The 27,495-nt window shown below is 37.3% G+C and overlaps 1 protein-coding gene across 1 annotated transcript; it reads left to right on the top strand.

Moving 5' to 3' along the window:
* Positions 1-5,710: 5,710 nt before the first annotated feature.
* LOC121412704 lies at positions 5,711-8,100 on the top strand. The gene is made up of 2 exons (XM_041605481.1): positions 5,711-5,816; positions 6,272-8,100. The coding sequence occupies exons 1-2, from the start codon at positions 5,814-5,816 to the stop codon at positions 7,298-7,300; spliced, it is 1,032 nt and encodes a 343-aa protein (XP_041461415.1). The 5' UTR covers positions 5,711-5,813; the 3' UTR covers positions 7,301-8,100.
* The last annotated feature ends 19,395 nt before the right edge of the window (positions 8,101-27,495 follow it).

Raw genomic sequence — 27,495 nt, 5'->3', positions numbered from 1 at the left:
ATTACAATAAAAGCAGGGCCAAAAAGAAAACACATCAAGCATGTCAAGAATAAATCAAATGATAATAACATCTTTAACTTACAAACATGATTTCACCTTTACAAACTTTATATCTCCACAATTTTTTTCTGGCAATTACTGTGATATCGAGCAGCAATCGTAATTTTCATGACCTATGAATTTGTAATATAAATGGTCAGATAAATTTTCCTTTCATTTTTCTCACGCGTCCATAATTCAATTGGTTGTCGATCATGAATACATTTTGGAAGCGTTTCATAAACATTTTTATCCGACAGGTTGTAAAATCTGATTCTGATTGGCCAGGAAGATGTTAGGTTACTGTCGGAAAAACAGAATTTATCAGACAAAACGTCCGACAATTCCTTTCTTGCTCCCCTGAACAGAATTGAGGAAACAACCCCGATCTATTTTTTTCATTGGGGAAAGGGAAGTGTTATATACATGTAAAACGTTATGATGATGTCAATGTCAAAACTATATGAAGCTAGACATCCAATCAGTATAGATCCCATCTCATTCGAGATAAATGCGTTGGATATTCCGGAGAGACCCCTCTGACGCAAACATCTTAACCTTATCTTCTACACTGCCATCATAGAACTCCTTGAACGCCAACGATTTGTTCCAGTAGTAGGAGCTCTGCCGATCACCAATGAAGGATTCCACCATTTGTTGGTTGTCGTAGTGAATGAAATCATCTTCGCGATCGCATTCGGCATATTCTTGATATTGGGTGGCACTTGATGTTTCACTACTTGAGACCAGAGAAGTGCTGTTGTCATCGGTACCCTGAGATGAATCTTCGTATACTCCAGAGTAGCCATCTGAACAACTGCCTTCAGGATCAACATCATCCTTCAGTTTCTTCAGCTCGCAAACATCTTGCTTTGGACGTGGTGGAAGAGGTTTGGCAGAGGACTTTCTGCGGACTGTGCAGTTGCGAGGCTGCTCGTAGACGGGCTCGTCAGAATTGCCGCATTTTGGGTTAGGGAAGATCCCTTGTTGAAGGTTTGTAAGCTGAACTGTGTCCGGATGCCTGTTAAAGGGTAGCCGACCTTGCCTCGTTGCCCTCTGTATGATCAGGACCAGTGATATGGAACACATCACAAGCACAAAGCCAACACTAACCGCAATCAGAAGCATCCAGAAGATATCCCAGAAGTCAAAGGAGGAATCTGCAGCTTTTGTAGATTCCTGAGATGAGGTCTTCATGGGACTCCCAGTTGTAGCTGGGTCAACATTTGAAGTGAACGTACAGGACTTTCCTTTGACCGATGCTCCATTATTTATTTCACACGTCACAACATGAGGGCCTCTTCCAGACAGAGAGTTATTTAGCAATACAAAGAAGTCTCTCTTTAACCATGACAATGTATATTTCACATTGCTGTTATTGCTTTCCTGAACAAGAACTCCATCGAGGTACCAAGTAAAGAAAAGACTTGTCTCGTTTCTGTCAATGAATGCACAGGTAAAGTGATACACCCCTTTTACGCGGGAGTGGAAGAGATATATCCCTGTGTCAATATCGGCTACACCATGCTGGTTTCTTGATGAACATTCGTTTCCAGAATTGATGAGAGGGCTACCAAATATGATCTTCGACGTATTATGGGAAGTGCCGATAGTGTTCATTGCTGTACATGTGACATCGACACTTAAGTTTCTCAATCCAACCTGTGCTAGTGGTATTGAAATGTTCTGTTCAGTTGACCCACAGGCAGAAAGGGCTCCCTCTGGTAAGCATGACCAGCTGAAGAATTCTACTGGTGGATTAGCATCTACCAGACACTGGAGAGATATTGATCTCGTCAAAGATGGTACCAGTATTTCAGAATATCTTGGGCTCACCTCAACTTTGGGTTGGTACAGGACCTCATACGGACCCAAAGAGCAGTTGGATCGGCGTCCTGGGAAGTTCGAGTTTGTCACGACGCAATGAACCATCTCCCCCTGAAGCCTTCGGTCGATGGTGACCATCCAAGACAAAGAACACACCTCCTGGGATAGGACTGTGTGATGAAGGGCTCTTCGGTTGGACTGCTCCCATGTCATGTCCAATGGGAGGTTGCATCCAGGTACCTCACAGCTAACAGTCACTGTGCTACCAACTGCGACTGCAAGGTCGTCTTGGGTATCGCAAATCAACTCACCTTCTCCTGGAAAGTGCAGGACATCCAGCTCTCCGAAATTAGACGAAGCCATCGTTATTCTATCTCCTTCCAGAAGCAAAAATGTACATCGGTATGCACCATCCAGGTCTCGAAGTGCCCTTTGGATAGTCAAGTTCGATGTGATCAAACCATTATTGAAATGCGTGTCAACATGGATGAGTTCTTGAGGATAAACAATCTCCCTTTTGCTTGTTTCCCAAAATGATGTTGCAGTATTTACGTCGGACCTGATTTGACATTGAAGGGTAACGTTCTTTCCTTCTTCTGCGTTGGTGCTACTTGGGTGAATATCAAATACAATAGAAGCATCACATTTACAACCGTATGAGGACAAAATGATGTATATCAGCAGGAGACTTCGCAACGAGAATCCAAAAGACTCTTGCATTCTTTCAATTTTGCAGTTCAAGCTCAAATAATTGAACACTGCCCTTAGTAGTGTTTTCGCCATTATCAAACAGAGTGTTAAGAGCCAAAATAAATGGTTCCGCTCATATTCTGTAAAACTCAAGATAAGTGCAAATGTTCATTCTCTATACAATGAAGATGTGATCATGGTGATGATGAACAAAAGAATCGTCAGATTGTCACTGAAATTCGCTAGGAATAATTCATTCTCTCCTCGAAACTCTTTCAAGTGGAAATAAGCTAAACACAAAAGAGATTGATGAAGGTTTGAAACCGATCTTCCCCTTAAAACTGTTTTGAAGTTGTGCATATTGATTAATGTTTATGGCGATGACCATTCTACAGTGCGTATCAAAAAAAGTTTACACTTAGAAAAATGCTGTAAAATTATATATTTGTAATATCCTGAAATTTTTTCGACATTTTAACATTAGTACAGATCCATTTAAGCAAATGACGATATAACCGTCGAAAAATATTTCCGCTTGAGTGAGCACCACCTACTTTCGAAAAGTTAGTGAAAAATGATTTACGCAGAACTTGAAATAGTTATGCGAATAAAAGTAAACCTTAATCATGAAGAACACATGGAATTTAGCTAGTAAAATTGATTTAAAGATATCTTTTAACTTTTTTAAACTTGTTTCCTTGCCAAAAACACTTCGAAGAGTGCATTGCGCCCCACCCCACTCCCCCCACACAGAGGCCATCGTGACGGTTTTGCTTTACACTAAGCTGTGATTTACATGAAATGGCTTAGGCTTGATTTTCATTTTGTTAATCATTGTCAAGTTTGGGAAAAAGGAGTGGAGAAACAAGTATTAAATGAAAAATGAAATGTAAACCTACTTTAAACATGTTAAGTGATGTAAAACTTAGTGAAAAAATGCTAAAGATGTCTGATATAAACTTTTGTTCAGATTCAGTTATGTCCTCAGATCCAGCTGGCATAAAAAGGGTAAAGGTTGTGCTTACTAAGTGTTGAAATTTCAATTTGGGTGGCGAAATTGCTAGAAAATGCTTGAATGCATCCGTTTTATTTCAATTGACTAAAATTGCAAGGGAAATGTATGATGAATGTTTAGCAGGGTAAGTTTGATTTTGCCCTTTCCCGTGAAAACGAGCATTTCTGCGCAAACAGATTTCTGCGAGCTTTACAAAAATGGGCAGTGCTCACTCATGTGTACATTTTGTCGAGACTTTTACTTTCATTAAATAGATGGGGCCCAAACCCAAGATTATATTTGCAAAAAATTACCCACATATTTTTTAATTCCCAGGGCTTTTTCAAAGTGTAAACTTTTTTTGATACGCACTGTATTTTGATATATTGGTACCATACCAGTTTCAAAACAAGATCAACGTTAGACGTTGATTAAAAGCTTGATATATTACCTACACATTTCGGATGGCCGTACAGTATATACCTATAGTAAATAAGTTTCGAATTGGTAAGTCGATGCATTGTGACATTGAATGGTGTTTACATTAACTGAACATACGTAAAAAAACAAGTAGTGTATATTTTAACGAAGGAAACAAACAGGGGCCGCACTGCCTACATTTTTGTACAAATTGAAATTGGTTTTTTTTTTAATTATTTTTTTCGAAACCGTTCGAACTGCGTTATTTCTTTTATACCTTTATTTTCAAATTGTTTTCTTTAAATATGGGTGCCTATTTCTTGCAACCATAGGAAATTTTAATAGTTGTTATGCCAAATTTAAAGTCAAGGTGTATATGCCCAACTTTCCACCAGTAAGTGTGAAAACGAGCATTTCTTGGTGCAAATCATCATGAAAAGTGATTTTTTGCACCTTTTCACTTATATAGGGTGCAAAATACACCCCAGAAGGTTGGTACAAATGTGTCATTTAAGGTTTAGAATAATTTGTGTATAATATTTTATCGTGAAATTTGAAAGAAGTTGAAAACTATCAGAAAAAATTGACCTTCTATAGGCACCCTTTCTGGCCAAAAAAGTCCAAAGCTTAATGGAAATAGACAATAAATTACACCCTTGTATATACTTGTAATTAATCATTTATTTTGCTGTTTGTGTTTGTACTTGTGCTTGCGATTTGATGTGTTCCAAAATTATTAACGAAAAGAATGAAATTACTAGTCGAAACCATAATATACAAATGCAGTTTACCTGTCTACAATTAAATATAAAAGTCAGTAAAATTAAACTAATTTCTCAAGAGTGGAACATGTTCTCTCTCTGATTCACACACTCTAATTCTGTCAGTATACCGTGCATACATAGAGGGACTAAATCTTTCATCATCCGAGTTAAATTTTGACAAGAATCTGCATTATCCAATTTCAAGGTCGGGGAGAAAACTAATTTTTAGGATTGTTGAATTTAATTGTACGAACATGCAAGATTGCAACATCAGCGCGCAAAGGGTTAAAGGTGCTGTGGCCGAGTGGTCTATAAGGCGCCTGGCTGACACTTGAAAGTCCGCGGTTCGATCTCCGGCCACAGCATCTCAGTCTACCCGAGAGCAGTGCATTTACTTGACTTTGCTCTTTTATCCAGTATTCAAATAAATGGAAATGCTATATGCATTTGTAGTTGTTGTTCTTTTTTTAATGTTTGTTAAAAACATTGATTTTAATCTACAACGATTACAGTTCAAATTTAGCAAAACAGTTCGAAACAAAATCGAGAACATCATTGACCATATCAACTCAAAAACACGTCATACCTAAAAATTCGTGTGAAAAGCCCCTTTCACAACCTGACCATGCAACATTTGTGACTAATTGGTAACATAATATTTTGCACAAGATACGAATAGATAAATACCACCCCTAAATTCCCTTTTGGGGCCCACATCGTCCCAAAAAGCCGATACCAATCAACTCATCACAACAAATCATAGTCGTTATCAACCATTACAAACATAACCTTCGATCCTCGTTGAGAGAAAAACAAATCATATTCAACATTTACAATATTGATCTTACAAATACCATAATTTTGCATATCTCAGTCAAAGTTCGCCATGAAATCTGTAAGTGCTCTTTAGAATATCTCGTGATTGTTATGACGAAATTACACCGACATGGAATTGGAGGGAAATGGATTTTGACATTATACAAGATGCTACTCAAGGGATCTATGTGTCCACAGTAATGACAATCATATATCAGACAAATTGAGTTGGGATATTCATTTCAAAAGCTTCAAATCAGACGATGGTATGTATCTCTATTTCTTCCATATTTCTGCATCAAATAAAATAATGTCATTGATAGTCAAATCTTTGAATACCACTGTTACCGCTACTTATTTTCTGTATCTATCGGCTGAAAAGTTAAATAATTTCATATTGATTATATTCATGCTCAATAAACCTTGTTCAGGCGTTATCGCTTGCATGTATATTTGTTTCATTGTAATTCAGCAAATTAAAACGAATGATCGGAGAAAGACGGAAAATAAACGAAGTATCAAATAAAACAGCATTCTTAAGACGTTGCCATAACACCATCGCTTATACATGATTCGCTATAAAGGGTTTTATCTTGGCCATATCTCTATGGCCATATCTCTTGGCCATATCTCTATCTCAATTTGAGTTTTTGTTAAATATCTATGCTGGTCAGTGATTTTCTCAATTATTAACTAGTCCATTTTCTTTCACTTTTTTCAGGAACGTCGTCATTATCAGCATGCACTGGTTTCAAGGAATTCCTTTTTGTGTCACAAAAGCGTTACCATGGTTACTGTATTTATCATCATATCAGTTAATCTGAGACAAACTGTTGTCGGTGATGAGGTATTCCGTCTCGGGAACGATGCAACCATCAAATTTTCGTATTTATTTACTGATGATTATAAACACAGTTGGGAGATCTTTAGAGTGGGCATCAGTGATCCGTTTAATACAAATGGAACCATGAAACCAGATGCTCTGAATCCCTCGCAAAGAGAGCGATTTAATGTCAGTGCTATGTGGGGGACAGATTATTTGAGTGTTCATCTGCATATTCGCAACATCACGAAATTAGACAGAGATGTATATGTATGGGCTGTGAAGAGCCATGGGGCTGGAGGCAAACCCTCGGTCTCAACATTTGATGTATTTGTAGATGTTATAGTACCACCGGGAAAAGCACGATGTTTAATTCGTAAATCAGTTTATTCATCTAACTTGCGTGAAGTTCATTGCGTCGCAACAGTAGAAAGTGATAGATATGATGGAGGGGTACAGCTCGTCTGTTTCCAGAATAGCGAGAAAGCAACATTTCAGAGTGCACCTGTTCAAACATCAATCCATGTGAGAGGTGTATTTTGGATGATTGCAAAGCACGCTATCAGGTGCTGTTCGCAGGAAGGTAACTTTGTGAAGGTTCCAGGAGATTGCAATGACTTTTTACAAGACGCCCTCATTGAACCTGATATTAAACGATCGACGACAAGAGTACCACTTTCAACAACTTTCAACTTCGTAATGAGTAGTGAAAAAACTTGGTCTGTGTCACCCAATGAGAATGAAATTACCTGGTACTCTGCTACATCTAAAGTAGAAACTGATTCCTCCAATCAAAGCGTTTGTCCAAAATATATTCCAAAATATTATTTCTACGTACCCTTGATATTGACATTTATTTTATTAATAATTTCCATCGGTTTTAATGTGAAATTCGTGTTAAAGAATAAATGTGGGACTCGAGCATAGCAAAATTAATAAGTGAACCGACGTAATGCTGAAGGTCTATTCCACTATACAACTACGTATAGTTTTACCAGAACCCTTTGTAAATTATTATTTCGTAAACATGGAATGAGCAATCAGGAACAACACAGTGTTCAATCTCCCCGACACCTTTTACGGCGGTTTTCTTTCAATTCTACAGCTTTCAAATAACCTACGTTGCACATGCTGATATTATATGGCATTCCGGGTATGGTATCCGTCATCCGTTCTTCTGCTCCCGGAAGAATTACTTCATCAACATAAATTTGAGCTTCATTCTATTTCAGTGACGACAGATCTACCTCCATGGCTTGAGAAACAGAAAAAGTTTGATTTGATTTTATAAAATGGCTACCGAAAATACGCCTCTCATTACCACGGTGATCGTGGTGATAAGATTTTTGCAGCCAAAGTTCCCCTTCGTTACCTCTTTCATCAAAACAGTGGAATGTCTTTAGAAGAGACGAGTCAGACGACAAGGCATCATCTGATGCCTGGCCCATTAGAATGGTGGACACTAGCTAAATTACATCATGTACAGTGAACTTTGAAAATGAACCTTTTACAAGTAATAAACTTTTCATCAAAGAGAACACTAACCAACAACGCAAGTCTTGTTCTCATGAATCACACTCCTAAATAATGTCTTATTTATTTTAAGGCCTACATTTATAGTGAAAATCTATAATCCTTTTCACGGTTACACTTAGCAATTTCGAAGGTTCGTAACTCCGAAAGTACTTTAGTCCGAAGGTTCGTAATTCCGAAAGACGTAAATTGCCTATACCTCGATGTTCGTTAATCCGAAATCGTCAAAGGGTTCGTTAATCCGAACATTTGTGGCGTTATTCCGAAGGTTAGATAATCCGAAAACGAAATAAGGTTCGTTGTTCCGAAGGTTCGTTAATCCGAAAACGAAATAAGGTTCGTTGTTACGAAGGTTCGTTAGTCCGAAAATAAAATAAGGTTCGTTAATCATTCCGTTTTTTGACTAATGAACCTTCAGAATTACGAACCTAATTTCGTTTTCGGATCAACGAACCTTCGGAATTACGAACCTCATTTCGTTTTCAGACTAACGAACCTTCGGAATTAAGAACCTCATTTCGTTTCCGGACTAACGAACCTTCGGAAATACGAACCTTCGGAATAACGAACCTTCGGAATAACGAAACTTCGGAATTACGAATGTATGCGCCTTTTCACATATCCCGGTATAGCAATTTATTTAGAACAAGTTGCGGAGTATTTTATTTATTTTTTATGAATAAAAAAAGTCAGAGAAATAATAAAATTAAGTAATTGAAGAGATGTGAAGCACGACGAATTCCTTTTTTTTTTATCACATTCTTCTTTAAAAAATCGGCATCATAATATATGTGCCCATCAATTTCTGCGAACTTTATGAAAATGGACAGTGCACACTCGTAACCTTTGGTTAACAATAAAACTGACAACTCATAGAAAGGATCGAATCCTTATAACAAGTGTCCGAATATAAATATTCCCATTTCGTAAATATCTAAATTGCCAGGATCTTTCACAAAGTATAATTTGTTTATTGAGACAGATTTCTTCATTCTTTCTGAGTGCAAATCTGATAATAAAACTGATTTTCTGAAACGTGTGTGTGTTTTTAATAATCACGAAATTGCCTCTTTTTGCGAAGTAATTGTGAGCGTAATGTGAATTGTGTCCATATAGTTTACATTCATATGGGTGAATGCTTAAGTAATAAGAAAACAGTGAGCATCGGTGAGCGTGAAGTTGATTGAATGTGCGAGAGTATGATATAGTGGTTCGGTGCATTATGTATGTCAGAAAAGAAAGTTAGTAGCAAATTTCTATACAGTGCGTATCAAAAAAAGTTTACACTTTGAAAAAGCCCTGGGAATTCAAAAATATACATCACGTGGGTAATTTTTTCACATATAATTTTGGGTTTGGGTCTCATCTATCCAATGAAAGTGGAAAATTTTGAGAGAATGTTACACTTGAGTGAGCACTATCCATTTTTTGTAAAGCTCACAGAAATCTGTTTGTGCAGAAATGCTCGTTTTCACGCTGTGTCAAGGAGAAAGGGCAAAATCAAACTTACCCTGCGACACATTTCCATTGCACTTTTAGTCAATTGAAATAAAACGGATACATTCAAGCATTTTGTAACAATTTCGCCACCCAAATTGAAATTTTAACACTTAGTAAGCACAACCTTTACCCATTTTGTGCCAGCTGGATCTGAGGACATAACTGAACAATCTGAACAAAAGTTTATATCAGACATCTCCAGCATTTTCCACTAAGTTTTTATCATTAATAGGTTTACATTTCATTTTTCATTTAATACTTGTGACTCCACACTTTTCCCAAGCTTGAAAATGATTAACCAACCGAAAATCAAGTCTAAGCCATTTTATGTAAATCCCAGCTCATTGTAAAGCATATATCGTCATGATGGCCTCCACGTGTGGGGAAGTGGGGTGGGGCGCAATGCACTCTTCGAAGTGTTTTGGGCAAGGAAACAAGTTAAAAAAGGTAAAAGATATTTTCAAATCAATTTTACTAGCTAAATTCTACGTGTTCTTCATGGTTAAGGTCTTCTTTTGTTCACATAACTATCTCAAAGTTCTGCGCAAATCATTTTTCACTAACTTTTCATAAGTTAGTGGTGCTCACTCAACATGCTCAAGCAGAAATATTTTTTGACAGTTATATCATCATTATCTGTACCAATGTTAAAATGTGGAAAAATCTTCAGGATATTACAAATATATAATATTACAGGATTTTTTAAGTGTACACTTTTTTGATACGCAATGTATAATTTCCAGAATTCGAGAGGGCGCTGTTGGACAGCGGCGCCTTAATCCAGGAACACTATAGAGGCGCCCGTTTGCTGTCCATTGGCACAATACGTCGCTTACGCAGATGCAAGGCCATTAGAGGCATTTTCTAATTGATGACATATAATTATGCATTAAAAGTTACGGCTCTTTAATTTCAGCAATAAAATCGTTTGCGTGGTTTGGGTAGAAATGGAAAACATCACATATTTCGCTTTTTATTTCAATGTTGAATGACGGTCGGTTCCCCTCTCTGCACGAAACCAGATCATTCCCTTAAAGCTTGTGGATAGTTTTGGTAAATCCACCAAAATGCAGCTATCACTATTCCAATTCATTGCTAGATAATATGAATGGATATGCCCTATAACAGTTATGATGTGGAGGATATGAAATGAAATTGTGTTTTACAGGATAAATTTTGCGATTTTACATGGAAATTTAACTTGATCGGGTCACCCGATCAAATTAAAATATCTGTGTGTTTTTGTCTTTCAATTAAATCCTATTCCAAATCATGGAATGGGCTGAAACTTTCAAGATATGTTCTTTGTCTGTTACTTTGGGATATCTAATCACTAAATTTTTAAGATAGTGCTTGAATGCCTATTTTTTTTTATTTAAAACAAGCATCGCCGAGAGAGGGCGCTATATATCCAAGATTTGAATATTTGAAATTTTCTCAAAGAAGTGCAGTTGGAAAAATATCTAACGGTCTCTACGCTTCAGTAAGACTGTCATATTAGATGATATTCGATTATCAATCACATTATTGACCCTTTACCAAAGCTATACACAGGCTTTAATAATCGCTATATCAAATACAACCCTGATAACCTTACTGATCCGAACTAAGTTTGAATAAACATGATATAGGCATAATGTACATATGCACCTTAAACTCATAAAATGCATTTGTAATCTTTCATTTTCATTATTCATTAGATATTGATCGCGAAATTCTGTTATCAGATTATCACATATGCTCTTTGACACAAATCACATGATAAGCGCCTAAATTTATTTCTAAATACGAAGATTGGAGGGAAGTCAGTTACGATTTAGGGAATCACTGCAATGAAGTCGTTTATGAATCGAACGAGATAGATCCTGATCGAATTCAACTTCTACAATCCATGATAATTATAAAATGGTATGTGTTTTCCTTTTTTTCTCTACATTTATCACTGTGGAAATTAGTAGTTTACTTTGAATCGATTCTATTCGACAATAGGCCTGCCTATATGAGATTAATAACAGAGAATTGTTCTCATAGCTTTTTTGTGTTTCAATGTTACGTAAAATTCTTGGAGTGTTTTAGGCAGGGGTATATTCAAGTCCGGTACTTCCCGAGTCACGAGGCCATTGGAGAAAACATTATCCGATAGAATTTGTACACATAACTCGGACCGTGTGGTCCAGTGGTTTGGTCGTGTGGTCCAGTGGTTAGAGAATTGGACTCATAATCGCAAGTTTGTGAGTTCGAATCCCAACTATGCCATTGTCTCCACTTTGATAAAAAAGGCCCAAGAGTGATATCTGTCGTCTTTTACGTCAGCCACTATGAATGATTAACCTAGACGTAAAATGTTTCCAAGGTAATTGGTTATATACCAGCTTGGCGTTTACCAGCTAGCTGTCCTGCCGAGTTCCTACGGGAGTTACCACAAACAGAACAGACCGAGGCAAAGACCTATGAGGGCAAAAATGGCCTCAAAAGCGGCCTCATATACATCCCTGGATTCAAGGCGACTACGAGACACATTATGTTCTTGCGATAGCTCCTACCTGCCTAAAGCTGCCAAAAATTAAAACCTTAAAACTACAAACATGTTCATTTATGTTTTGTTATCTAGCAAAATGACTATTGTAACTACCAGTCATTCAAGGTTGGATTAACTCTAACATGTCTAAGGTGATGTCTAATCTTCTCAATATTCATCACCTTCATTGTCACGTTTTACTCTTTCAGGTAAGTCAATTATGGCCTGGCTTCAGGATGCTGTTTTCTTCAATATATAGATGCACTGCCATTTCTGTAATTATTACATTAGTCTATCTGAGACAAACTTTTGGGCAGTTCACGAATTATAAATTTCGTCTCGGATCAGATGCCAACATCCCATTTTCGCATGTATTTACTGACGATTCTCAGCACTCTTCGGAAATCTTCAGAGTGGGCATCCATGACCCGTTTAATATCAATGGAACCATGTACCCAGATGCTTTGAACCCAACTCAAAGGGATCGAATTATTGTAAGCGCCACATGGAGAGCAGATTCTTTGAGTGTTAATCTGCATATTTTCAACATCTCAGAAATAGACAGAGGTGTATATGTTTGGGCTGTTTCAAATCATAGAAGAAAGGTCAAACGGGAGGTGAGAACATTCGATGTGTTTCTTGACGTAATTCTTCCACCTGGTAGAGCAGTGTGTAGTGTTTCCATATCTCCGTATGATGCTGGTTTACGAGAGGTCCACTGTCAAGCAAACGTGGGAAGCGACGGGGCTGGTCAACTCATTTGCTACCAGGATGGTGAAAAAGCTACCTTTCAGAGTGCACCTGTTGTTTCATCTACCAAAGTAACTGGTGTTTTTTGGATGAATGTAAAGAAGAGTATCCGATGCTGTTCTCATGAGGTTAACTTTGTAAAGGATCCCGGTGAATGCAACGACTTTACACAGTCCGCCAAAATTGAGCCAATATCAACTACAAAACCAGTAACACCCATCTCAACTACTCTCAACATACTAATGAGTAAAGGGAAGACAGTGTTAACTGAACTCCCCATTGACAGCGAACGTACCAGTGATTCTTCTACTAACACTAGAACGACATACGGGGATCATTATATCTGCAAAAATGAATGTTCTATTAATTATACGATTTCCTTTATCTGTCTATTTGTAATTTCATTGTTTGTAAATATATATTTTATACGCGCCAAATACAGAACTCGCAAAATTAAAACTGGTCAGGAATCGAAAAAAAATGGAGAAGCAAAAAAATCACAGATGAACCCAAATGAACGAGGACCAGAAGGAGTAACAACACCAGAAAGCAAAGACGCGAAAGAAGACAATGTTTCCTGAAAAGATGAAGAAAATCACTGATAAGTTTCGTGGAATATATTATAAGGTTTATCGCTTTCTACTGTAGTCGCAAATACATCTACGACTTTATATGCATTTTTTAGACATGGCAGAAGTGCAATTATTTGGTTCTAAAAAACATCCAGTTTTTGTCTCACCTGCGAAGCAAAGTGAGACTATAGGCGTAGCTTTTCCGACGGCGGCAGCGGCGGTGGCGGCGGCGGCGGCGGCGGCGTCAACATCAAATCTTAACCTGAGGTTAAGTTTTTGAAATGACGTCATAACTTAGAAAGTATATGGACCTAGTTAATAAAACTTGGCCATAAGGTTAATCAAGTATTACTGAACATCCTATTAGAGTTTCATGTCACATGACCAAGGTCAAAGGTCATTTAGGGTCAATGAACTTAGACCATGTTGGAGGATTCAACATCGAAATCTTAACCTGAGGTTAAGTTTTTGAAATGTCATCATAACTTAGAAAATATATGGACCTAGTTCATGAAACTTGGACATTAGGTTAATCAAGTATCACTGAACATCCTGCATGAGTTTCACGTCACATGACCAAGGTCAAAGGTCATTTAGGGTCAATGAACTTTGGCCGAATTGGGGATATCTGTTGAATTCCCATCATAACTTTGAAAGTTTATGGATCTGATTCATGAAACTTAGACATAATAGTAATCAAGCATCACTGAAAATTGTGTGCAAGTTTCAGGTCTCATGATTAAGGTCAAAGGTCATTTAGGGTCAATGAACTTTGGCCGAATCGGGGGTATCTGTTGAATTACCATCATAACTTTGAAAGTTTATTGGTCTAGTTCGTTAAACTTGGACATTAGAGTAATCAAGTATCACTGAACATCCTGTGCGCGTTTCAGGTCACATGACCAAGGTCAAAGGTCAATGAACTTTGGCCGAATTGGGTGTATCTGTTGAATTACCATCATAACTTTGAAAGTTTATGGATCTGATTCATGAAACTTGTACATAAGAGTAATCAAGTATCACTGAACATCCTGTTCGAGTTTCAGGTCACATGATCAAGGTCAAAGGTCATTTAGGGTCAATGAACTTAGACCATGTTGGAGGATTCAACATCGAAATCTTAACCTGAGGTTAAGTTTTTGAAATGTCATCATAACTTAGAAAATATATGGACCTAGTTCATGAAACTTGGACATAAGGTTAATCAAGTATCACTGAACATCCTGCATGAGTTTCACGTCACATGACCAAGGTCAAAGGTCATTTAGGGTCAATGAACTTTGGCCGAATTGGGGATATCTGTTGAATTCCCATCATAACTTTGAAAGTTTATGGATCTGATTCATGAAACTTAGACATAATAGTAATCAAGCATCACTGAAAATTTTGTGCAAGTTTCAGGTCTCATGATTAAGGTCAAAGGTCATTTAGGGTCAATGAACTTTGGCCGAATCGGGGGTATCTGTTGAATTACCATCATAACTTTGAAAGTTTATTGGTCTAGTTCGTTAAACTTGGACATTAGAGTAATCAAGTATCACTGAACATCCTGTGCGCGTTTCAGGTCACATGACCAAGGTCAAAGGTCAATGAACTTTTGCCGAATTGGGTGTATCTGTTGAATTACCATCATAACTTTGAAAGTTTATGGATCTGATTCATGAAACTTGTACATAAGAGTAATCAAGTATCACTGAACATCCTGTTCGAGTTTCAGGTCACATGATCAAGGTCAAAGGTCATTTAGGGTCAATGAACTTTGGCCGAATCGGGGGTATCTGTTGAATTACCATCATAACTTTGAAAGTTTATTGGTCTAGTTCGTTAAACTTGGACATTAGAGTAATCAAGTATCACTGAACATCCTGTGCGCGTTTCAGGTCACATGACCAAGGTCAAAGGTCAATGAACTTTGGCCGAATTGAGTGTATCTGTTGAATAACCATCATATCTCTCTTAGTTTATTGGTCTAGTTCATAAAAAATGGACATAAGAGTAACCATGTATCACTGAACATCTTGTGCGAGTTAGAGTAGTATTCAAAGTCAGCACTGCTGCTATATTGAACTGCGTGATGCAGGTGAGACGGCCAGAGGCATTCCACTTGTTAAACTTTTGATATCAATCTGATTTATAAAATAAAAAAAGGTATATATGAATATAAGAAATTTAGAAATGCGTGCATATGTCGACCCAACTTGCAAAATTCAATTGCTTTCCCAAAGCATTCTGTCTTTATACAATTCTAATCATGCCTTCGCATAGATAAATACTGGGCAAATGAAATTAATTATAATCATTTTCCCCTCGGTTACTTAATTTGTTTGCTTTTCAGAACATACTGCTCAGAAGACTGAGCGAGCACAGCTAGCCAAGACAAATATTTGAACTGCTAATGTCTCAGCCTTCTTATTCTATTAATAAGATGTAATCGGCTTAAAAGTACCACCCAGATAATTATCTCGTCGTGTCGACATCTCTTAGGGAATAAGATGACGAGATCTTGGATCTCGTTATATCTACATTACGTGTGAGAGATGATCAGATGACAAGATCTAGGATCTCGTCATGTCTACATCCCATGTGAGAGATGATCAGATGGCAAGATCTCGGATCTGGTCATGTCTACATCTTTTAGAAGAGATGATCAGATGGCAAGATCTCCGATCGCGCCATGTCTACATCTTTTAGAAAAGATGATCAGATGGCAAGATCGTGGATGTCGTCATGTCTACATCCCGTGGAAGAAAAGATCAGAGGACAAGATCTGTGATTTCGCCATGTCTACATCTTGATCAGAAGACAAAATCTTTGATCCGAGATGTTGCCATCTGATCATCAAGATGTAGACATGACGAGATTGTAGATCTTTTCATCTGATCATCTATCACACGGGATGTAGACATGATGAGATCTGAGATCTCGTCATTATCCATTTCCCTAAGAGATGTAGACATGACGAGAAGATTAAATGAACAGGTGGCACTATAAAGCTTCCATAGTAACAAGTTACTTATATGAATTGTCTGTCTACCATCTATAATCTTGTTAACATCTCACTTTCTCTCTCTATCTGTCTATCTATCAATATGTATTAATATATCTTTCCTTTCTACCTTTCTTTCAATTTATTTCTCTATCTCACCCATCATGGCCATGTGAAGGGGGGGGGGGGTGCTGCACCCTCTTCAAAAATCTTTCCCAGGCTATTGGTCACGCACTCGCTTTCTTTTCCTCTATTCACATGATACATCTCTCAATCCCAATCCCACACCAATTCGCTTTCTCATAATCTTATCCAGTGTTTACACTCTCTTAATCTGCTTTCCCTTGGTTTACATTCTATCTCTCGTGTCTCTTCGTAGTATTCATATTTTTCACTTCCCTCGTTCCTGCCTGATTAAAATAAAATGTGTCGTATTAAATTATACCATACTTTATTGAAGGATTGTATTACATATAAATTGTACAGTTTGTTGATGTATTTGCCATATTAAATGCCATATGTTCTACGAAACTGGTAAACGTATTTCCTTCTTGTTTTTTAAACAATTGTTAACGACATAGATTCACTGCCATTGAATGTACAAGATCAGAATAACAATTTGGGTTTTGTCACCGTCAGTAATAAGTTATACTTGAATAAGTAAAATATGGTCGTCGATCTATGAATAAGTAGTGTCTATTTCGCACATCAAACAATGATTCAGAAAAATGCTGAAGAATAAAGGGGAAGAAATGATTCGTTTTGTTATAAACCTGCTGGTCAACCATTGGTAAAATGTAATAACAGTTTACACAAAACTGATCTAAGGATGATATGAACTTAGAGTTTCGATACAATACATCGTACTTATCATGATTATGGTGATCTACATCTAATATCATATTGTGATAGAATAACATGAGGATGTGGATTACATACTTTAGACGCGTCGTGTGTTGTTGGCTCTAACCCTTGCCATAACAGACCATTCCGAGCTTACATTTTTTCATCATGACGTTAAGGAGGAATTTCGCAAACAATGTGCAGCGTATACTCATCCAGGACCCCGTCTTATAAAGTGTTACAATATTGATCTGATCAATTTAACTGTATGGAAATCCATCAATGTTATATTTTTCCATAGGATATTTGCCAAATGTCCTTTGAAAACAAAAAGAAGCATTCTGAATTTTCAAGAAAACAGTGAATCTGTGAATATACGACATTCCTAGGAAATATTTTAATTGCTGACGTTGTTGGCTTTCCATAGTTGTAATTGGTCAGATCAATCGTGTAACTCTTTCTAAGATGGGCCCAGGTGAGGTATACCAGACAAGATTATTTTTTGTAATAGGCAACGAGATGAACTTCGATCTACAATTGATTTTTTTCTTAATTATTTTCTACAAACTATCGAGGGATTAAATGGTTTTCACCGCGACAACACAGCTATATGCATCGTATACGACGGGCCTACAACTATTGGTTAAATAATATGAAAGTAAATTGCTACGATATTATAAGAGTAATGAATATAAGCTGACAACTATATACAGTTAACCACTGCTCATACACTGATTAAACAAAATATGTGTGAATTGTGGTTTCATAGTTGGATGGCAGAAGGCTGAACTTATACCTCTCGATAAAGCATCGGTTCCAATTTTAAGACGGTTATTATTCTTCTACAGCCTGCAAAATCCGGTTTCATGCAAATTTTACCAAGTCCGAAGCTCCGTACATAGCTCTGAATATCACCTTCTAAGTGGGATCAATTCTTTAAAAGTCAATGTGCCACAACCCTTTTAAACAACACCAGAGCAAGAATTATCTTACAAAGTTCGTTGGTCCTTGCCGAGTTTACAGTGCTTTGGTATGTAGTCTAGCGATACTGTATGAACTATACATTTTGTAAAAATCCGCTATTCCTTACAACATTAATATCACAACATTAAAGTTATGAAAACAAATTATGGTTTCCGCATTCTTAATTGCAATAAAGATTGAATCAAAATCGCTATTTTCACACTACAGATATATAAAACACAGTATGGGTATTCTTTTGAAAGGTATTTACGTACCAAGGGTAATAGTAAGCACAGACTCTATGGCCAAAGTTTCAATATGTGTTAGAGTTCTTTGGATACGTTGGAGCTCCGTGACACTTTAATACAATCATCAGCATTGGGGGAGAAATCATCAAACTGTTGTGCAGTCTGAAGATCATTCATGTTGAGTGTCTTTGACTTGTAGTAAGCACTTTGTTTTTCGGAGGCTCCAAGATGGACCACATTCTTGTTCTCGTACACGTTTGATCCCGAGATAGACGAGATGTCGCTATACTCTCCTTCATACGAGCTGCGGATGTACGACCCTTCGTCCTCTGCGGTGGAAGAGTCCATGCTTCCTGGACAACTGTAGCATGAGTTCCGGAACTCCATCGGCGGGGCAAATTTCATGGGAGACTCATCAAAATTATAAGAAGTGAGGTGTGTTCGTCGGAGGTAATTCCGTGAAGCATTTCCAGTATTGGCCATCTTGTCTTCATCAGGAGTGGCGTACAAAGGTTCGTCTTTCACCTGGTCATTGGTGCTAGGTTCTGATGCCGGAGAGGATCGAGGTGGAGATGCAAACGACTTAGCCAATGCCGTCTGATACACACCGTCTAGCATATTCAGGGTGTTCCTTGATCGGCTCCAAACCTTCTGGAAAGCGAAGACAACACCAACAACACAGGCAAGGAGTGTAAATCCTACGATGACGGCCACCACCAGCATCCAAGCCATATTCAGAGACCCTCTTGTAGAACTCGCTACCTCGTCAGAGTCTTTCAATATGGCAATTGCATGTGTCTTTGAAACGACAGTGGATGACTTTTCCTTGTCATGCCCTGTCTCTATGAATGAAGACGTTGATATAGAGTTAGTTGTAGTTGGTGTCATTTTCTCGGGGATGTTCTTAACATCTGTGGAAGAAGAGGTCTGCAACATATTCTGTGATGTTGTTGGTGTTGTTGTTGTAGTTGTTGGTGGTGTGTCAGTGTTAACCCGAGAGAAATAGTCAAACATGCAGGAAGCTATGTAATTTTCCTCCAGACTTCTTACTTCGCATGCTACTACATGCTTATCTCTTTCGGTATTTTCAATTGATCTGCGAGGGAGCACCAATTTCCAATCGAGAGGGTCATTAGCAGTGTGATCATGGTACTGGACACGAGGACCGTTGACGTACCATGTAATCCGACTTACCCTGGGGATGATGTGGTCATTTCTGTTCTGAAATGAACAATGGAAGACATCACTCGTAGATCTCCATTGCCTTTCGACGACCAGACGATTATCTATGGTTGTATCATTATTTACGGACTGTTCTTTCTCCTTATCATTCTCCAAGACTTCATCTAACTCCTTGGAAATGACCTCTCCGTTTGCAATCAGAGAAGAGTTGGGGCTCTTTTCGTTTTCTTGGCAAGTCTTCAGAGAAGACAAGTCAACGTAACTCACACCAATGGTAACGGTGTTTTCATCGCTACCCACAAAATTCCTTGCAGAACATGTCACTGTGACGTTTGCATCGGTACCTTCCAAATATGGCATTGTCAAGGATGCATCCAGATATGGACTGGAAGACTCACAAGATTCGAAAGCGCCAGGGGGATCACAGGACCAGGACATTGCACTGACCTCGGGAAAGGAATTGGCGCTGCATCTCAGTCTTGTCTCTGAAATTATAGGAGGTGTCAACGAATCTCGGTCAGTCGTAACTTTTACACGAGGGGCATGGGTGACTTTGATAGGCGTTAGAGAGCAACTCACGTGTTCCCCTTCGAAGGCAGAACTGGTAGCAACGCAGCAGATTTCGCTATCATGGAGCTGTCGCTTTGCTCTCAGGGTATTTCTAATAAGTGTTTCGTCGGCATTTCTCGGTGAGTCCTGTGCCCCGAACAGGGTTGTAATTGAAGATTTCTGATGACTGCACAACATCCATTTAAGGGTGATAGGTGGTTTCGTATTCGGACCTTGACACTCAATAGTAATGCTCTCGTTCTCTCGGTAGTATGGTGCATGGTCAGGGAACCTTCTACATTCCAAATCCGTTTCCTCCAAGAAGTATTGGACATTCACCCCAACCAGAGGAGACTCTAGGGAGACATCTTCGCCATCTGCGAAACGGATGGATACCGCGCACTTAAAATATTTCTTAGAATGGCGGTTTGTGTCCAGTAGTTGGAGGTTAGAGGTTACCACTGTCGAATTCAATTCCTCGTTGATCAAGATAGACGCATCCAAATTTTGGTAGGTTTTGTAGCCATCCGACCAAGTGACTGACGCTGATTTGATTGGTGATCCAGCTTTCACAGAACAAATAAATACTGCAGGTTGCCCTTCTTTCACAGTAACTTGGTAAGGCTGGATCAGAAATTCAGCCCGTGGTAAACCTTGTGCAGCTGTGGACATCAGGATGATCAAGAGCAGTGACGACATTATTGTCGTTAGTATTGGTTTGACATAAGCAATATAGTCTAGAAAGTAGTAAAAGTAATTTTAGGGAGTCTGTATAAACAGCATGTCATGGCACTGAGGGGGAACCCTGGCTCATCACAACTGACCTTCAATGTTGTGATTGTCATGTGTTTAATGCTAGTATGTAGAACATTTACAACGTCGAGCCTAGGGCCTACGTTTATGATCTTCGAAGAAAGTCCAGATAGAGACATACACACGATTACCGTCGTAATTTGTCATGATGATAGTTTCCAATTTTGTTGATGTCTTGGTTTCAATAACAGACCAACTTTCTAAAGCCGTCGAGTCGAAATTCTGACAGACTTTTGTTATTAATAGCTAGAGTGAACCATTAAGTAAAATCCATCTTAGGATTCAGTTCCGATACCAGTAATTTATCGTTGGAAGTGGTGACAATAGTCAAGGGTGCTCAATAAGCAATCGGAGGAAGGAAATCATTTAAGATAGATTAATCAGCCCAGTGATGATGATTTCAATCTTATTTGTTAATTGTCATCAGTAGAAGCCGCCATATTTTTTAATGGCAAAGGTACTTTTCCAGGAATCTAAAACCTAGACATGCCATAAAAGCATAAAAGGCGCCTAAACTGATGCGGGTTCCAAATTTCATAAATTTGAGGGGACAACGAGGCATAAGAAAGTGTTTTAATTTGCTTAGCAAGTTTGCATGGATGAAAGGGTCTCAATGACCATGATGACGATGGCGATCTCCCTTTTCAGATGCAAACAAAATGTTGACGTTAATTATGTTAATAACTGCATTTTGCCTCCCACTACAGCCCAAAATCCAAATCAAGCAGCCTATTCGAAATATATGTATACGTTTCTTTTCTATCTTAAGTGATATCGGTGATCAACAGTGCCCCGTTATCAGGTTATTCATTTATTTTTGTACAAGTGTTTTTATTCTTGATAATATGTCAGCACTGACTAAATTGTCAGCGCTGACAATTTTAGTACAATCCTTGGTTTTTATCGGCCCAGTAGCTCTGGTTTTTAATGTTTAAATCTCGGAGAAAGACAACTTGTCAGTACTGACAACATTCATTATAAACGTTCCCATGATCCATCTTGATTTTAAAGGACAGGTCCATCCAACAAGAAAATTAATATGAAGAAAAAAAAGAAAAAAATTCAATAAGCATAGCACTGAGAATCTCTCCAAAATCGGATTTTAAAGAAGAGTTATGACATTTTAATTTTTTTTAATTAAATTTCACGAAACAGTTATATGCACATCCACTCACTACTTCTTTTGTATTTTATTGATAAAATATACTTCCCCTCTTTGTCGAGTGAAACAACGAATAATACCTCCCTGAAAATGTGAAATTGACAATGTCTAATACTAAATGGTTTAGTCAAGTTGGTCCTTATGTAAAATCTTTTTTTTAATTATATAATGTATAATTCAAACAATAAAAATACGCAAATAGTAAGGGACATCATTATCTGTCTCATTTGCATGTCACTGAGTTGTGCATATCACTGTTTGTGAAATATAAGCGGAGTGTAAAAAATGCAGGGGCGTAGATAGCGGGGGGGATGGGGGGATGCATCCCCCCAGAATTTTAGGTGGGGGGGATGGTGTGTACAATCATCCCCCCCAGGTTTCTGTGGGGGAAGAAGCAAAACTATACAGTAATAAAGCAATGAATGCTAGTTAAAATCAATCAATAATAATAGCAGTAATAATCATAACGTACAGCAATGACAAACATGATCAAAATTGGACTTTTATTCAGAGTCAATCATCTTATATGCATTTACAACTTGCAAGTTTTAAGTAATAACAACTGCCTTGCGTCGTCATATACATTTAAGGATCGTTATTCAGAGTTTCACCAAGTACATTTCCTTATAATAATTATGTATTTGCAAAGGAGATAAGTTCAAAATATTTCATTACAGATTTAAGAAAGTGTCGCTTAATCACTCCCTTTCAGAGCAATTGCTTTCATAACACATTAACACTGTTCAAACGAATTAATAAGAAATTACCTATACACATACACTGACCCTTTTCCCTGCTGGCCATGTCCTCAACCCCTACTTTGCAAAGGAAAGGTGAACATTTTCAGTCTCTAAGGAGCGAATTAGTAAATGAATGATTTTGGAATGAAAGTGCAAATTTTGGATGGCCTCAGTGATATCCGAGGTTTTTTTCACTCAATATTCACTCTTTCATATATTCACTCCTTAAAGAGTGAACTATTTCACTATAATTTTTTCAGAGTACTTTGCGCTTTTCAAAGAAGGTAGAATCATCCAATATATAGACATGCCTTAATTCACGAAGGCAGGTTGAATCAATCCATGGATAAGATTAATTTATGGTCTAAGATCACAGAACAAGCCTAACTCGACCCTCATAATCCATGAGGCAGATCGTGTTATTTTGTTATCTTTAACTCGTCTGCTTTGGCCCATGATATTTTGTTTTTATCGAGTACGTTATCTCCTTCATTCTTTATATTTATATATTAATTTTATATATATATATATATATATATATATATATAGTGTGTGTATATATGAATATGTGTGTATATATAAATATATATGTATATATAAATATAAATAAATATATATATATATATATATATATATATATATATATATATATATATATATATATATATAAAGTATGACCCAGCTAGGGATCATCCCCCCAGGTCTAAGGACCTGTCTACGCCACTGTTAAAATGTCATAACTATCTTATTTTATATCCGATTTTGATAAAATTATCAGCGTTATGCTGGTTTGATTTTCTCTATTCATCAAAATCAACATTTTCTGGGAGTGACTTTATCTTTAACAACACCCTCTTCATTCTCCTTTCACCTCCGATAGGTGATAAATTGTCGGATCCCCCCCCCCCCATTTTTTTATATTTCATTCTTGGTTGTTGCATCTCTTTCTGATTGTTTATTTTATTCATTCATGAGTACTCTTTTCTCCTACTGTATAGCTCGTGCCTCTTCTGTGAAACGATTAAGAGCCTGCGCAATTGGTTCCCTCAATTTTAGTTCTATTTTCGATCACTCATACACCCCTTTGTTTGTGGACACTTAGGTGTTCTCAAAAGTACAAAAGATTTGCTCGATTGTATATAAATGTCTGGTGATCGAAACTCGACTTAAGATTTGGAGGCTTTCGATACTTATTACCTTTCGATGATACTGCAAAAGTTTAATTGAAAACTTATTTCGTTTGGCCGAGAACACGTAATAAACATTGAAGGCCTATTTAGACCATTCGAGAAATAAAACTTCATTTTTTGATGGCCCCAAATCTATAAAAAATAAAAAAATCATATCAATAATGATATCACTCCCCTTCTCCAGGAATATCTACACCAATGATACATGAGTCGTAAACTTGATTTGTTTATTTAAATTCAATCTTTTCCTTAAAAAACAACAACAAACTTTCGTCTACAGAAAGCTGACATTGTCCTGTAGTTGTTTCAACATTGACTTTCTTATCATATTAGACTATATTGCAATGACATTTCCGTTATCTCTGGATTTTTTAGTAAGGTATATTTTTCATTCTGCTAGATCAGAAATAGAAATAGCTTCTTTCGTTTCATATATCATTCACCAAAGTCATTCTTATCTTTTTCAAATGCAAATAAAATTATCGCGGTATCTTGAAAATTTTCAGGTTCCTTGAATATAGTTTTAAAACTTACATCTTTATCTATATTTTAATGATGAAATTACAATCGACCTTTCATTTTGACAAATAACAATTACAATTGTCCTGATTACCGCTTTGAACTTTGTTTTCTTATCTGTTTCGGGTACTTTTATTTGAAACCAAGTCACATGTGCAAGATCTGCCGCAAATCAAATAAATTTCATTCCACAAGTTCCATCAGGTAATGTAAACCCTCTGTCGGATACGCTATAGTGTAACTGAAGCTCATCAGTCTCATTTATTGTCGTTACTGCCCTGTTGACTCTTTACATTTAGTAAGTAAATATTAACGCCATACATATTTCATCGATGAAATATAACTTTATACGTGACTGTTCGCACGCACTGATTTTTCTACACTTTTCCATTGCTTTTCATTTATCATGTGTGCATCATAGACATGATAGAAGCGTGGGCTGAAGATTGCAGCTTGGTTTTGGTGAAGATTTTTTACATGCCATTTTGACAAGAGTTACGGCAAACTTTTGTACAATACTATAATTATCTTTTTAATATTAGAAGGATGCACAAGAAATATTTCATACATGTGTACATCATATTGGTAATAATATCATTATGTGAGAAGTGAGATTTTAAAGATAGAGTCAATGGCGACAATAGTCAAATATGACTAATTGCTACTCTAACCAACATAAGAAGAAGAAGAAGGTGGATCGATAGGCCAAACAAGGTTACCAGAAAACACGTGAATATTGTGGATATCTATTTTGTTCAGTGGCGTAGCTACGGGGGCCTGGGGGGGCACGTGCCCCCTGAGATTTGGTGTGCCCCCCAGAAAAAAATTGGCAGAGCAAAAAAAAGAAGAGAAAAATAAGAGGAGGAAGTCGAGTGAATGAAATAATGTGAGGGGAAGACTTGCAAAAAAAAAAATCTTTCATGTTACTATATAAAATTTTTGCTTGCGCTTCGAGCAAGAATTGCCTGTTCGATGAGATTCATATCTTGTTCAATAGGCTGATATGGAGCAAGTTTTGAAGTCAATATACAAAACATATTTAGCTCGGATATCGAGCTTTCATTATTTTTTTCATTCACAAATTTAAGTGCTCTGTAAAATGTCCGTTTTATGGTATACATATCGGCATTTTAAGCTCACGCTGCGTTGTCACATTGTTTAATTTGCCAAGTTCATATTGTCTACGTGTATTCCATAATGTTCCATTAAACAAATGTATACAGAATCCCCAGATTTTAGGTCTAAATATAAAACATGCGCGATAGCCTGCATTTTGTTTATTCAAAATGTGCTTAAATTATCAAGTTTCGCATCAGAATATCAATTATTGTCTGCTCACGCTTCACGATCGCATTATTAATGATACCCAATTATTAATGATTTACAAAATATGAATAGAGTGAACTGCTTTTAGGTCTAAAAATCTCAATTTCTTCCTCTCGCGCTTCGCGCTCGCATAAATTGTTTAGTTACATACCAATCCGATTTATAAATACAAAAATTGCTTAGAACTATAATTTTTCAAGTCGGAATGTAAAAAAATTGAGTTCGCGCTTCGCGCTCGCATTATTGAAATATATATCGTCTTCGTGAGTAACTGTAAGCAGTCCTTAAGAGGTCCCTTTTAGATAATGCTAGAACAGTTAATACAATTTTCTGCTCGTGCTTGGCGTTCGCAGTAACCATCTAGTTACATACGAATCTTGTTCAGGATCACCCATAACATTGCCCAGAATATTAAATTTTCGGGACAGAGTACATGAATTAAAAAAAAAAAATCGCTCGCAAAGTCGGATACGCCCTTGTGACACATACACATCGGACAAAAATGGCTGGTGCCCCCCCCCCCCCGCCCTAAAAAAGCAAGGACCCCCAGGTAAAAAATCATAGCTACGCCACTGATTTTGTTGCCTCCAAAATATTGAATTTGTATTTTCACCATTCGTTTATATCTTCAACTAAAAATATTACTCCAAGTTCCTTTGATTTAGTGCGTTAATTAATACTCTATGCCTATTCCAACCACTTGACATTCAGACATGTTAGATTTTCGGAAACTTTGTCAGGTCGAACGATTTAAGAGGGAACGTTCTCAAAATTGCCATTCGTGTCTTACGGACGTGCATGGATATTGCCGGGGGAAGTTTCTCGTTTTTTTCATAAATATGAGTATAATACAACTTTTCTCAATCGTCATACGGATAAAAAAAATGAAAGGCGAAATGATATAAACGCATTAATTCAATGCTTTCGGTATCGTTCTTTGGCAGTCCAAATGCTTTAATAAATGATTTATCAAGAAAATTCTCTTTAAATGAAATAAATAGAGCTTTTCTGGTTTAATTGGACACAAAATATACAGCTTCATGTTAATGCTTTAATAATTATGTCACATATCTAATGACACATGTGCGAAAAATATAGCCCTTATTTTTGACATTGATTTTGTTTTGTATTTTCTATCAAGCTTATCGACATGAAGAGGAAGTATGTCGTTCAGTACAGGTCTCCCACAGCAGCCTTTCACTATTGCTCCTTCAGATATTGTTTTTCTCTCACGGGAATATAGATGGGGGCTTTGGGCCATGTAACCACCCCCCCCCCAAAAAAAAGAGTAAAATAAATGAATAAATAAGAAAGAAAAGGGAGGAGGAAAGGGGGAGGGCAGAGGGTATTATTTTCTGAATGTTATGACATGGTCTAACACAAAATTAGATTTTTGTATTAAAAAACGTTAAAAAATGGATTACTAACTTCTCTCGTTCGCAACATTTTTACACAAATTTTGTCCGATATGCCATGCCTGTTCCCTTCAAGGGCGCCGGAAGCGGGGGGGGGGGCACTTGCCCCCCCAAAGAAAATTTTGGGGGGCAAAACGAGATTTTGCCCCCCCCAATGTGCCCCCCTAAAAGTAGAAAAATTATATTATTTAAGGACAAATGTAAACGATGAAGGCACTTTTCTGCCTAAGAATTGTCATTTCTTTTGTCAAAAATGAAAAAATTTCGCCCCTGACGGGGCAATTACACATCTTAGTAAGCCTTGCGTCTTTTG

This window comes from Lytechinus variegatus, chromosome 4, assembly GCF_018143015.1.
Source record: "Lytechinus variegatus isolate NC3 chromosome 4, Lvar_3.0, whole genome shotgun sequence".
NCBI lineage: Eukaryota > Metazoa > Echinodermata > Echinoidea > Temnopleuroida > Toxopneustidae > Lytechinus > Lytechinus variegatus.
This window is presented reverse-complemented; position numbering and strand designations above follow the sequence as displayed.